Raw genomic sequence first — 14,053 nt, 5'->3', positions numbered from 1 at the left:
ATGGATCACTTACATTGTATAGTTTCATCCTTGAGCACCTTTAATGTCTGAACAAGTTTTGCAGAAATCCGCCCTAAATGTTGGGCTATCCAATCCTGGTGTACCAGACCTATGAAAACCACAATGGTTGTGGTACCATGGATACAGTAATGTTCAATTAGGTTGAAACTATAGAGCAATAAATTCATAGATTTTTTTAAAGTTTTATTTTGGGTCTTTTTATGCCTATATATTTAGGGATAGGACAGTGGATAGAGTCAGGAATCGGGGAGAGAGAGAGAGTGGTGATTGACATGCGGGAAGATGTCACAAGTCGGATTCAACCCCGGACCGCCTGCTTGGAGGACTATAACCTCCATACATGGGTCATGCACAACAACCATAGGCTACTGATGCCTCCAGTTCATAGATTTTGACTTCGATATAGTGTTGTCAAGAATACTTTCCTTATCCCTCATTATGTCCTTTTTAGATTTTAATACTGTAGATTTGTCAGACATATGGAATGTAGGACTGAATTTTCATTGACTGTGTGTGTTAGCCAGATAACAAATAATGGGGTCAGCTACAAAAAAATGTTAAATGCTACTCTAGTTAGATTAAACTTAAACAAACAAGAAACAATGGCAATCTTCATTTTAATTGAAATGTTAAATCTGAGAAACTGGCCATTTGATTTTGAAACATTCCTTCATGATCCAGTGTGGCTGTTCTATATTTGATATTGTGTTAAGTTTTCCATCCCCTATGTACTGTTTTATTGTTCACATCTCAATTAAAACTGAAAAGTTACTTAATTTAAGTCTGAAATTTTTGAAACAACACTCTCACAGGTGACTTGAACTGTTGTCCTGTACATTTTCAGCTCTGACAACCCTTTAAACCTGTGGACAGAGGCTTGATGTTCCTTTGCCAGTGAAGCAACTCTGCCATTATCGTTGCTGCTGGAAGTTACCAATGATAGCTACTCCATTTGGCAGCTTTGCTTTGCAGCTGTCTCCAGACCTCAGGATAGTAATCAAGATCACTCTGGGTCAGACACTCAGTAAAAATGTCATCCTGTCTTCTTGGAGACACTTTGAGATCTAACAGAAACCCACAGTTAAAGCAAGTGCTCAGTCACACTGTTACACGTCACCTGGACCATGTGAGGTGTGTATTTTCATGGGGAAAATAGATTTTTTGACAAACATGTGGACAAACATGTAGTAGTACTGTAGATCAGTTGGGCACTGCTCTCCCTAGTGGTTAAAAGAGGGTTCGCTGTAGGCCTCCAGGACCTTTTACCTATGCTTATTCTTGTCTGTTTTGCTCTTGAAAATATTGACGATAGTATAAAAAAAAAAAACTATTATGTCTTGTTTTGTTTGTCTCACTTTTACAATCAGTCTTCAGGATGCTAAGATCACAGATCATATTACTATTCAATACATCCACCCCACAACAACTCTAGGAAGAGGTCTGCTAAGTCATGTCTTTCAAAGACAGTAAAAAGGTCACATTATGCAGCAGCATATGGCTGAAATGTTTTACTCTCCCCTGCGGCTCCATATGTTTTTTTTTAATTCCATAGACTTCCCAATGTAATGTTGCAATAAATTAATGGAAGTGTTGTTTTGGAGTGCAGAAGAGCCTTGATGATTGTTGTTTTTACTCAGGAACTACTGGAAGTTAAGTGTTTTTTTTTTTTTGGGAGACATGGGAGAACTGTTAAGTGGGGCGGCAGCTTCATCCCTCTCAAGTGTCTCTTGTTAATTAGCTTGTGTCTGCTGTTCTCTTATTTCAAGGTTTTCTCTCTCACTGTTGAATGGTGTTTTATTTTCTCTTCCTTTTTGACCGTTTTAACTGTGAAGACACTTCTCGCTCTTATTTTTCCATTGAATTAAAAAAAAAAAAAATTGGCCAACTGTCCTTCCCAACAGTGCTTTGACAGGTTTGTTGAGAAACATCAAACACATACCCTGTGGCCTTTAACTGAGGCAACTGTTCCAGCATGGCAAACATTGCCAACAAGACTCTGCCAAACCTGCTCCCCAGCACAAATACAGTGAAATGAAACCACCATGCCCCCCTCGGAGGGGAAACAATTGTGACTAAAAGGGCTAAGTTTAACTTTATCCAAATACAATTAAGAACGTGAACATGCATTCACCATGACGACATGTCTATTGACACTAATTATATCTACTTTGATTATTAAAATATTTAAAATATGTCAACAAAACTTTAGAAATGATGACTGTATACGTTTTACATTATATTATATATTTTACACATACTTTTTTTAGGTGTCAGTGTGTATATTGTTTTACATTACAGAATTTAAATCTTCTCAGTTGAATTCTTGAGGATTCAAAATATGTATGTTCAAATCACAATTATAAATAAAGAGAATATGCCTGTCATTTCTCCCACGGTTTTCAAACCACTGATGTTTATTGTGCTTTTAGAAAAGTCAGTGCAAAAAATAGTTAAAACATTCATTGAAACGTCTTTAAATGATTTACTTTTGATATATAAAAACGCATGGGACATTTGTTCAAGAAGTTGAGTTAAACAATGTAGCATTAAAGAACATATTGTACTCAATACAATACTCTACCCTTTTGGGGGCCACGTTTTTTTAAGGACCCCTGAGTGTCTCACATTTTTAAAATGTCAAGTTAAAAAGGTTGGTTTCCCCCTTCAAAGGAGACATAGTTCTGACATTTTGTAGTCTATTTTTAAACTTTGTCCTTTTCACAAGATCTCAAATGTATGTGATCTCATCTAAGAATTAATATTAATATTTTCTAAGCTGACTTTTCTTCACATTCCAGCAAAGGAGTGCTTTTTTAAAGTCTCACTGATCATCGGGCTCGCTTGATGTCTTTCTTAATATAAACACTTTAGATCTAAACTTTCACAAACATGAGTCTTGAGGTTTGAAAAAATAAGATCAGTGTCATTTTTTCACTCTTTAATAAAGAATGTGTTCATCTGTTTAAGGTTGTGGTAAATTTTGACATGGTGCCTCTTAAATTAGTCACATGTAAAGTACTTAGTTTGTATCATGCCATCAAGAACATGTCTGATTTTATATGTATTTGAGAAAAAAAGTTCCTGTGCTAAATGTCCTATCAAAGCGACTTATTTAGTTCCTCAAGCTGATTCGCTGAACTCCTGACCCCAGTTTGTGACAGACTGTGCTGCATCTCTCCCAGGACTCCCACTGTCTGCCAAGAGATGAGTCCTGTGTCATCTGCTTCTTAACAGAGAGGTGGCACTTAGCCAGGTGGCCCTTATAACCTCCATGTACTGTCACCAGTGAGTCAAACACACCAACACACACAACTATGCATGTGCACTTGCCAACTCAAACAAAACCACGACATAGAAAACATATCATACAACAGGTAACTTTTACCAGGCTGTCAATTCTCGTGGTATTCTGTGAATCCTCACCATTGTTATTAACAGTGTTCCAGAGATAAGAATTTGCTTGTGTTTTAGTTAAAAGAGGGCGTTCCTCAAAAACACATGGTTAAAATGGTTTGAAAAAAATAGAGTTTACTTCGATACAAGTTGCTGTAAGAGGCTTTACTTAACACACAGCAGTCCTTTGAGCTTAAAGCTTACACTTGTATGCTTGTGTGCCCTTGATGGAAAAGCCAACATGCTAATACTTAGCAGGTAAAAAATGTACCATCTTAGTTTAGCATGTAGGATGCTTACATTAACACATTTACACTAACAGTAAAATATCCAAGTCAAGTCAAGTTTATTTATATATCACATTTACATATGACAAGCATAGACTGAATGTGCTTAAGGCAAATGGTAACGTCGATAGGTTTGAAGGTATTACCCAGGTAATGGAAAAAAGAAAACCCTGTTTTAGCCAATGTAGATGAGGACTAAATGGACCACCAGCTTTTAAAATTCATACTGTGGGAAACATGTAATTATATTGGCTACCTAATTTCACAATTCATCCAGTAGAGGTGTAAAGACATTTACAAGGTTTTGCAGTTCATCACTTAGTTGATCATTTCTGTCTTGATCCATGTTTTGGCATTCAACGTCATCAAACTGCTTTTGTCTTGTGCCCAGCTGGAAATGGACTCTTCACCATCTTTGCTTATGATACTTCAATGACCTTTCTGTGTGAGTCTAAGAGTAAGGAAACATTTCTTTGAGCTAATATGGCATTTCCCCCTTCAAAATTTGACATTTAAACTGTGAGTAATTTGAAGTAAAAAATGTACCGGCATGCAAACTCAAACACTCAGCCATCATCCACCCACAGCCATTGTATTAGTCATTGATAAGTTTTGAAAATGTCCTTCTCATCCTCCTGAATTGACTTCACCATTTCTCTCTCTGAGAGATGGTAACAATAGCAAAACAAGCCTCTATAGAAAATAAGTATCATCAGCCCTGCTATCATTCTACATGTGTTATTTCTCTAATCCTCATGGTGGCACTCTCCACTGACTGTACCAACACAGTACTCACACACATACTGAACACACAGTGAGCTTGTGTAGTCGCTCTCAATTTTGCTGAGTGAAAGCCAGCAGTCACTCTCCTCTGGCAATATGTCTGACTGGAGGAAATGGATGAAATGGAAGGAGTGCACCTTAAAGAGGAGGAGGAAAAGTTTACCCAAACTTTGTGAATTTGACATAAATCCAAAGCATCCTCCATGTTTAATGTGATGAGACACAGCAACCCAACCCACCCACTCACCCACCCAGCCCCACAGCTTGTCAATCCATCACAGAGTAAGATGAGAAGAATGGGGAGTGGATCGAGTTTCTGTTAGCTGGAAGATGATCCTCAAGTTTTTTTAAGAGCATCAGAGCCATGGTCTCTGTCAGTATCCTTAAGTGCAGATGGGAGGTCTGAGACAATGACCTCAACAACTAACTTCCATACGACATGGAAATGTCCAGCACTTTACAAAGCTGATGGAACATTTAATGATTATACAAACGTTGCAACATCATCTAATCAACATCTGATATGCACAATACAATTTTTATGACCAAATGCCTGTCAAACTAATTTATTCACATCTTTAGCCTTGTGTTTTGCACTTATTGGGAAAAATAAATAGCATGTAAAAATGCTATACAATGATGTGCACCTTCAGCTCTAAATTAAATTTAAATTCAATTGATTTATCTAAAATAATATAGTGGTATAATTGCCAGCTGGAAAGAGTGGTGTCCTGGTTACTGGATAAGTGATGTGAGCATCCAAAAGTAACATCATATTAAGTCATATTAATAATGATAATACTCATTTAAAGCACTACTGCAACATTACCCAATCTTTCACAAACCAGTAGTTGCTTAAGTCCACTGCAGACAACACAGTTAACATGAGATGATCAGTTTAAGTTTGGATTGGTATTACCTACAGTATCAGAATGGCTATTGAGAGAGATAGTTAGCCAAGACTCTTAATACCTTAACCTAAGTCTAACCTTAACCTAAAAATGTGCCTTTTTTGCAACATCACATTGTTAATTTAAATTTCCACTCAGGGATCACTAAAACACTGACAACTGGTCTTATCTTGTTAACCAGCAGCTGCTCACTTACAAACCCAACAGATAATGACCAACATTACCATTGATTTAAAGTCATGTGTTTATAGCCACTTGATGTATGTAGGTTCATCCCCTGTCCTTTAAGCCCTAGTTTGGTCTCCACCAACTTCCAAGAAACATCTGGGCCGTTTATATAAAGCTTACTAGTACAGAAAAACAAAAAGATAGGAGAAATGTTCTTCAAACACTGAATGGCATTGAGTTAATTAAATGCTATAGATTGGATCTTGCAGGAATAATTTTTGTGGTACTAGAGATGCACTCACGTCTCCCGCTCAATGCATCAACATATACCGCCAGAAATGAAAGTGATCACAACATAGGATATTTGGCAACTGGAAAATGCAAAAGTGCTGCACTGAGGTTGATCACACAAACAAGAACTGCTGTAACAGTCTCATATTGGATGTCCACTGGATGTCCACATTTTGCAGACTCACAAAAGGGGATTCATGTGTATAGCGAGCTTCAACGGTGGTGTGGGTGGAATTGATGGGACGCACATGAACATAGAATTTTTTATGTTAAGTTAGAAGCTCTCTGAGATTATTCTTAGAATGTTTGTTGATATGGTCTCTGGTTTTCAAGCATTTCAATTCTCTTACCAATATAGGAGTAGACTGCCCAGGAATAAGCTAAACATTATGGTAAAAATGCCAGCTCAATGTTTGCTAGATAACACATCTCTTATGTTACTTAGCACAAATTAAAAAATGCAGCTGAAGCTGACAGCAAAATTAGCTTTAAGCTTTGTGCTAGATAAGAGGTGTTATAGAAAAGGTAGTTATGTCATTGTGGGCACATTTTCAGCTGTTGTACAAGAGCAGCGCCAGCAAGTAAGACCTGATTGGGATGCTATGTGGACTAGCCACATACTTAAGGTTCAATTAACTTTCTTTTAAGACAATAGACCTTAGAATACCACTTTTTTAAATGATAAAAATAAAATGCATCATCAGTGAATTCAACAGACTGATTCCACTGACTTCACTGTCAGCAAATTGTCAGGTGCAGTTCATGTTTCATCTTTCAGCCGACTGGAGTCAGACATGATCCATGAGTATTCATAAGATCATTTTTCATTACTGACCAACGTCTATTAACCATGATTTTTTTTGCTGGACTATTTATATTAGGAAACAGAAAATAGGCAGGGATGTTTAAAACAAAAAATGAGGCTTTTATGTTGGATGACTGAAAATAAAATAAATGTTTTCACAGATTATGACACGCACACGCACGCACGCATGCAAGCATGCACACACACTCTCCCCTACTTTAGCTTTAGCTTAACAGAGTGCCTCCAGATTGAGTGAGTCACTTATTCGATGTCATGAATAAATCACGCCCACTGCTACTCTCTTCTACTCTGCACCACTGCCTTCTCGAGAACTCATTCAGACATGTGCACAAACACACGTAACACTAACACTTTGTGAAAGTACATACTCGGCTATAAGGATGCTTTCTTCTGTGTTGCAGAAGAACAAAGTATTTTACAGTGTTTGACATTTGTTGATAACAAAGTGTACAATTCACTGTACCCAATAAAGAATGAACTCAAATTCAGTCCATTATCATTTTAGACGTCATTGATATATTTAAATCAGTTCTTTTGGACGTTGAAACCCCCTCCCGTTTGCCACCAAGAACTCTGGACTAATAACTCTGAAGCTAACTATTCAAAAGTACAATCAGTTTACTGCACATTGCACATATTGCACAAGTTTACTTTTTCTTTAAATTTTATTTTATTTTATTTACCATTTTGTACCTTTTGCACAATTTAGAATGTATTACTGTAAATATTATTTCTCTTATTTTTACCTCATTTAATTTGATCTGTTTTACCTTATCTTATTTTACCTTATTTTGGTTGTATTGCACCGTGGGACGGAGACAAACGCAATTTCGATTCCACTGTATGTCTGGCATATTTTGAAATTGACAATAAAGTTGACTTTGACTTTGACTTTGACTTTTAAAATAAAGCTTCTATTATTGTAATGCACCCAAACTGACAACATAAGAATCATGAATATAAGTTTTTCGCTCAAACAGTATGATCTCGCAGAAGTATATGCCTAGTTGATGAAAGAACATACTCATCAAGAAGACATTTGTCACTTCTGCCACACTCCTCCCTACTTCCTCTCAGCGGTAAAACCGAGTTCATGTCGCCCTGCATTTCCCTGAGGCAAACTGATGGCTACACCCAGACGTACACACATAGTGACTAATGGACTGCTCCTTTTAAGCATCTTTGTTTATGCTGCACTCCCACAACTGGCAAGCGTATTTATATGCATATATTCTCTTTTTCTGTGTCAGTATCATTCATTATCTCACTTATAATCTCTACCTTAACCTCTTTCCAATACTGTACCAGCCTCCTTTTTTCCTGTTTGTAAAAAGAATCCTGGAAAATTTCCCACATGGTGAGACACCACTAGCTTACTTTTTCATCAAAGGACTTTGACTTGTATTGGAGGCATTGCCTTCCTGACTGAGTAATATGGGAAGGAAATGGCAGTAAGGTGAAGGCTGAGAGCTCAGCGGTCGATTCATTTTCTCATCACATTCTCATCACATGTTTCTTAGTTGTTGGGATTCATTTCACTGACCTACCATCAAGTGGCCTCGATTAATAGTGCATCATAAAACAATAAGTAAAATATGACAAGGTTTATTAGCTAGCTTGTCATTAATGATTTAAGATAGAGAGGACATCACAATCACAGAGGAAATATTAGCTGTAGCAGCTGTAGAAGCACTTCAATAGTAGTTGCAATAAGAAAAGAACAGGAGCAACATCAATGGTGGGTACCAGAGGGAGAAGGAGGAGTAATAGTAATACATATTCTTTTTTTATGGATCAGCTTGAAAAATATTCTGCCTAACTCTAGTGGTTTCTAGCTTTGTAATTGTTCATGTTGAGATAGATTTTCTCCCCCACCCTTAAATGAAGTCCTTATAGAAACCGTCATAACAATTTCTGTGAATTATCCAGAGCAAAAAGAGGCATGTTGACCTTTAGTAAAATAAGATTATAAAACTTTAATATATATTTTTTTCACACAAACACAAGGCTCCTCTGAGAAAAACATGAGAGTAAGACAGGTCGCTTCCCTTTTGATATAACTGATTAGCACAATGACCGTTACTGATGAAAATGCCCCTTTATATATATTTGCCCCACTATTTTATTATTATTATTATTTTTACATTTTCAAATGTTTGTGATCATGTGACAAAAATTAGAGATTGAATTTTGTGTTTCATACTGTTATAACAAAAAGTTGACCATTCTTGACCTTAGTATGTTTTTCTTATCCTGAGGTATTCATACTGTGAATTAGGGATAGTTCAAGTTTTAGCCTAGGAAACAGTGTCTTTCCATACTGTTTGCATAGTATGTCCAGTGTGTGTGTGTGTGTGTGTGTGTGTGTGTGTGTGTGTGTGTGTGTGTGTGTGTGTGTGTGTGTGTGTGTGTGTGTGTGTGTGTGTGTGTGTGTGTGTGTGTGTGTGTGTGTGTGTGTGTGTGTGTGTGTGTGTGTGTTTGTGTTTGTGTTCAAGCGGGTGTGTATTTCAGTTGCCAAGGATTTCCTGGGCATCGTACAGTATGAGGCAAATATAGAAAAATGTAACAAGGTACTGCAAAGAGCAAAGTCTTTCTCAGTGTCTCTTTTCTCACTCGAAAACACACACACACACACACACACACACACACACACACACGCACACACACACTCTCTCTCTCTATCAACTTCTTACCCCTCTTATAGAATGTTTTTTTTCCACCCACCACAGCTACTGGCACCAGCTCAGCCCCATTTCACAAAACCAAAAATTACCCACAGGAAAAGACTTAAGGAGTTTAGGACGAGCTCCTTGGATACACAGATCAGCTAATTTTTCTGCAAAAGAGGTTTGGTTTAAGATTTATTGACTAAGCAGAATATAAAATACGGACAAAATCAAAGTTTAGTGAATAGCTTTGCAGCATTAGAGGAGATGAGGGGAGGAATATGCTCTGTGCTTTTCCTGATGGTTGAGGTGACCTTGCTTAATGTCCTTGGCTGTTTGGGAAAACACAAGTCTACGAATGACTGCATTGGCACAGGGGAGGTGGAGGGCTCCACACCACCACATCTTATTTTTATCATGGTGGATGACCAGGGTTACGGAGACATTGGCTACCACGGCTCAGATATCCACACGCCTGTACTGGACCGGCTGGCAGAAGATGGGGTCAAACTTGAAAATTATTACGTCCAGCCAATCTGCTCCCCCTCTCGCAGTCAACTCATGACCGGGCGGTGAGAAATGTCTTTATGTATCATTGTTAGGATGTTAAAGTGATTTTGTGACTACATCTGTTCTCAAAGGATTTAATTATGTATGCTTTATAGGCATTTATTTCTGCTGCTCACCTCTGAGCAGAATATTCAAGAACAATGTTCAAATTAATGTCTTCAAAAAATACCTGTTGTAGGTAGGAATCGGGCAAAAAAAGGGATACATTATATTAAAATATAATTTTATTGAAGAACTATCCTGTTTTAAAACTTGATATAAAAATGTGACTGATTATGATTTTGGCTAAAAAACTGAAAATATATTTTAGTTTTTGTTCTCTGTGTAAACAGCTGAAGAGATATGAAAGGCTGTTGTCTCACCCTTTGCAGAATATCACCTGCAATTTATCTCGCTTTTGAAGTGTAAATCCACAGACTAAAACACTGTTCAACAAGCTTTTGGCAAAACACCTTGTGTTATTTCAAATAGTGCTAAAAGTTTTGAGTATTCTGCCGATCTTTGCCAAAGTGACCAAATTGCATCTTCGTACTTTCCTAGAAATTCTGAAATGAATAAGCAAATATTTTGGCTTGATAATGTGTTGCAGTGAAGAGTAGCCAGGGATGTGATGAATCTCAAACCATCTGTGAAATTTACCATTGATGTGTTATCATACATCAATCAAGACTCTCTCCCTATCTTGCCAGCTACCAAATCCACACTGGACTCCAGCATTCAATCATCCGATCCCGTCAACCCCTCTGCCTGCCCCTGGACATTCCCACCCTACCAGAGCATCTGGCTGAAGCTGGATATGCCACACACATGGTGGGAAAATGGCACCTGGGTTTCTGCAGGCCAAACTGCTTGCCCACAGGACGCGGCTTTCATAGTTTCCTGGGAACTCTTACTGGCAGTGGAGACCATTATTCCTATCAGAGCTGCGATGGGGCTGAAGCTTGTGGATTTGACCTTCACGATGGAAACAGGCCTGCCTGGGAGATGACAGGCAACTACTCCACTCTGCTCTACATTGAAAGGTGAGCATCAAGGTATACACTGGATTTCACAGATTCCGATAAACTTGTAAAAACGTTTAAAACCTACTACTGTTCTTTCTGTCCAACTAGAGTGAAGCAGATCCTGAGGAGCCACGACCCCCAGAAACCACTCTTCCTTTATTTGTCCCTTCAGGCTGCCCATACACCCTTGCAGGTACCAGACTATTTTCTGCACCAATATGTTTCTCAGAGCAATCGTCTCAGACGCCATTATGCAGCCATGCTGAGCTGCCTGGATGACGGGGTTGGACAAGTGGTCCAGGAACTTAAGGCTAGTGGGCTGTACCAAAACTCAGTTCTGATCTATTCATCTGATAATGGCGGTCAGCCACTCTCTGGGGGGAGCAATTGGCCCCTGAGAGGAGGTAAAGGCACCTACTGGGAAGGGGGCATCAGGGCTGTAGGATTTGTCCATAGCCCCCTCCTGAAGAGGAAGGGGGTAGTCAGCAAAGCACTGATCCATGTTTCTGACTGGTTTCCAACACTACTGGGGTTAGCTGGGGCCATGAAGTCCAACGATAGCCTGGACGGTCACAATGTGTGGAGAACCATCAGTGAAGGCCTCGTCTCTCCAAGAACTGAAATACTTTTAAACATTGACCCATTCTCCAGGAAGCCTGGGGAGCCTTATGACAAGGCACTATTCAACGGCTTCGGGATCTGGGACACCGCCGTAAGGGCAGCGATAAGGGCCGGGGACTGGAAACTATTGACAGGGAATGTGGGTGACGGTGACTGGATCCCCCCACAGGCTCTTCCTGATGGGCCAGACCGTTGGCAGCGACTTGAGAAGCGACGAAATGAGCCAGGGAAGTCAGTTTGGCTCTTCAATATCACTGCTGATCCATATGAAAGATCAGACCTGGCAGGAGCTCGTCCAGAGGTGGTGAAGCATCTCCTGATCAGACTGGCAGAGTACAACCGGACTGCTGTGACGGCCAGGAATCCTCCAGATGATCCTATGGCTGACCCAGAACTTCATGGAGGGGTTTGGACCCCTTGGCTAGGCCTGGAGGGGCAGGAGGGAGGGAATGGAGAAGATGATGGCAGAAAAGGAAAGATAATGAAGATTAGGCACTGTAAACTATGCAAATTAAAAGCTCTCTTCAAGAAGGTGGGGTCACGCCTGCAGAGAAATACTCTCTTCTAAATTAATCAGCAGTATTTGGACTAAAAGGATCATTGAGATGTAATTAATCATATAAATGGTGATAGACTCCATTTGAGGCCTCTTGACCATATCAAGCATAAAGGGATAGAGAGATGGAGACAACGTCAGGAGAAAAGCTAGCATTTCCGACAGACAAGATATACCCAGAATCAAATTCTAATGATCGGAAGATAAACAGGCAGCCTGAAAACAAAGCAAACAGAACTCTGCGGATGACTGAGCAAGCTGACTCACTCACAGTCCTGTGGCCAAACTGCAGCAGGGTGACTTTGGGCTGTCGTTGGACTGCATATGGAACAAAGTGTGTCATTGTGTATGTGTAGCTGTTTTCATGAATAGTAAAGATAGAGTGCATGAATGTAGAAGCAATGCCTAAAGAGATGTGAAGAGGAAGAAAAGCATAGAACATGACCCGATGTCTCATCTCCTAATCATCCAAGAGGACCCTTAAAGGATGACACAAAGACACCCACAGGGGATGTTTTCTGTCAAACGTCACCTTGTTCTCTTGTTATTAGAGGTCATATAGATTCTCTTCGACTCATTATGTGGAACACTGCTCTGTTTGAAAGACCTCTAACCAAAGCATGATGTCCATTCCCAGCAGCTATGACCAACTGACTAAAGCTCAGCTGTCCTTTCTGGACTTTTGAATATCACTGACCTTGTCTATTAAGTTGTAAACCATTCAAATTATCTAAGTAAAATCATAGGCGCTAATCAAAGTCTTCACACAAAGTCTCTGCAAAACTTCTCTGCAGTAAGTCATGGACCAGAGTTATTGAGCTATTTAAAAAAAAAGGTTGTTCTTTTCCTGCTCTGTAATATTTTAGTTATTTTTCGAACAATTTTGAAGATGTTTCCCAACACATGTGTGATATTATGTTGAATGTAGCAAGACTATTGAAATTTGGTTACCTTGAAATGCCTAATGTAGAAATTTGTCTAAAGGCATTAAGCCAACATGTATGAAGAACAAGGTAAAAAAGAAACAAGAATAAACGGATGTAGTAATGAAAGTTTGGTGTTTGATGTGTTTGGTACTTGATGTACGATGGATGTTATTTATGGAACAAGGACTTGCAGAATTGTTGTAACCCAACACTTCATATTTTTTTTAGGCTGGAAAGGGGGCTACATTAGCTGCTACTAGAATTAAATATTCCTATTCCCTACTAAACTGGCTGCAGGTGTGTGGCATTGTTGGTAATATAGGTTCCAGGTTTGACAATAAAGAACAATGCATGAAGTCAAAATACAATAGGCTATCTAGTTCTCCTCTTTTTAAATAAAAACTGAACATTGAGAGTCAAAACATGGTGCAAAGCTAAATCAGTGGAGTACTATTAGATTTGGGACATTAATGAAAACATTAAAAAAAACAAGTAAATATTCATTTGAATTATTTTGAAAAAGGATATGAAAAATGTCCCTTTGCAGGAAAGTGCAACAAGCCACTCTTTCATTCCTACCAACCAAACCACTTCCTGTGTCTGCAATGAATCCTATATGGAACTTAATCAGAAGGTACGGAATAATCTAATACAGACCATTTAGAGGCTGCACGGCGGTGCAGTGGTTAGCGCTGTTGCCTCACAGCGAGGAGGTTCCTGGTTCGAGTTTGCATGTTCTCCCTGTGCATGCGAGGGTTCTCTCCAGGTACTCAGGCTTCCTCCCACAGTGCAAAGACATGCTCATTAGGTTAATTGGTGACTCTAAATTGCCCGTACATGTGAGTGTGGCTGTTTGTCTGTCTCTAAATGTCAGCCCTGTGATTGACTGGTGAACAGTCCAGGGTGTACCCCGCCTCTCGCCCAATGACAGCTTGGATCAGCTCCAGCCCTCCCGAGACCCCTAACGGGGAAATATATATAGATAATGATAGAGCTCATTTAGAAGTGTGTCTCATTCTGAGTGTTTGTG

The 14,053-nt window shown here is 39.2% G+C and overlaps 1 protein-coding gene across 1 annotated transcript; it reads left to right on the top strand.

Annotated features, from left to right (window-relative positions):
* The first annotated feature begins 9,417 nt into the window (after positions 1 to 9,417).
* Positions 9,418 to 13,149, top strand: si:dkey-174i8.1 (arylsulfatase I). The gene is made up of 3 exons (XM_061040165.1): positions 9,418 to 9,918; positions 10,606 to 10,938; positions 11,029 to 13,149. The coding sequence occupies exons 1-3, from the start codon at positions 9,614 to 9,616 to the stop codon at positions 12,107 to 12,109; spliced, it is 1,719 nt and encodes a 572-aa protein (XP_060896148.1). The 5' UTR covers positions 9,418 to 9,613; the 3' UTR covers positions 12,110 to 13,149.
* The last annotated feature ends 904 nt before the right edge of the window (positions 13,150 to 14,053 follow it).

The sequence above is a fragment of the Labrus mixtus genome, chromosome 6 (assembly GCF_963584025.1).
Source record: "Labrus mixtus chromosome 6, fLabMix1.1, whole genome shotgun sequence".
NCBI lineage: Eukaryota > Metazoa > Chordata > Actinopteri > Labriformes > Labridae > Labrus > Labrus mixtus.
This window is presented reverse-complemented; position numbering and strand designations above follow the sequence as displayed.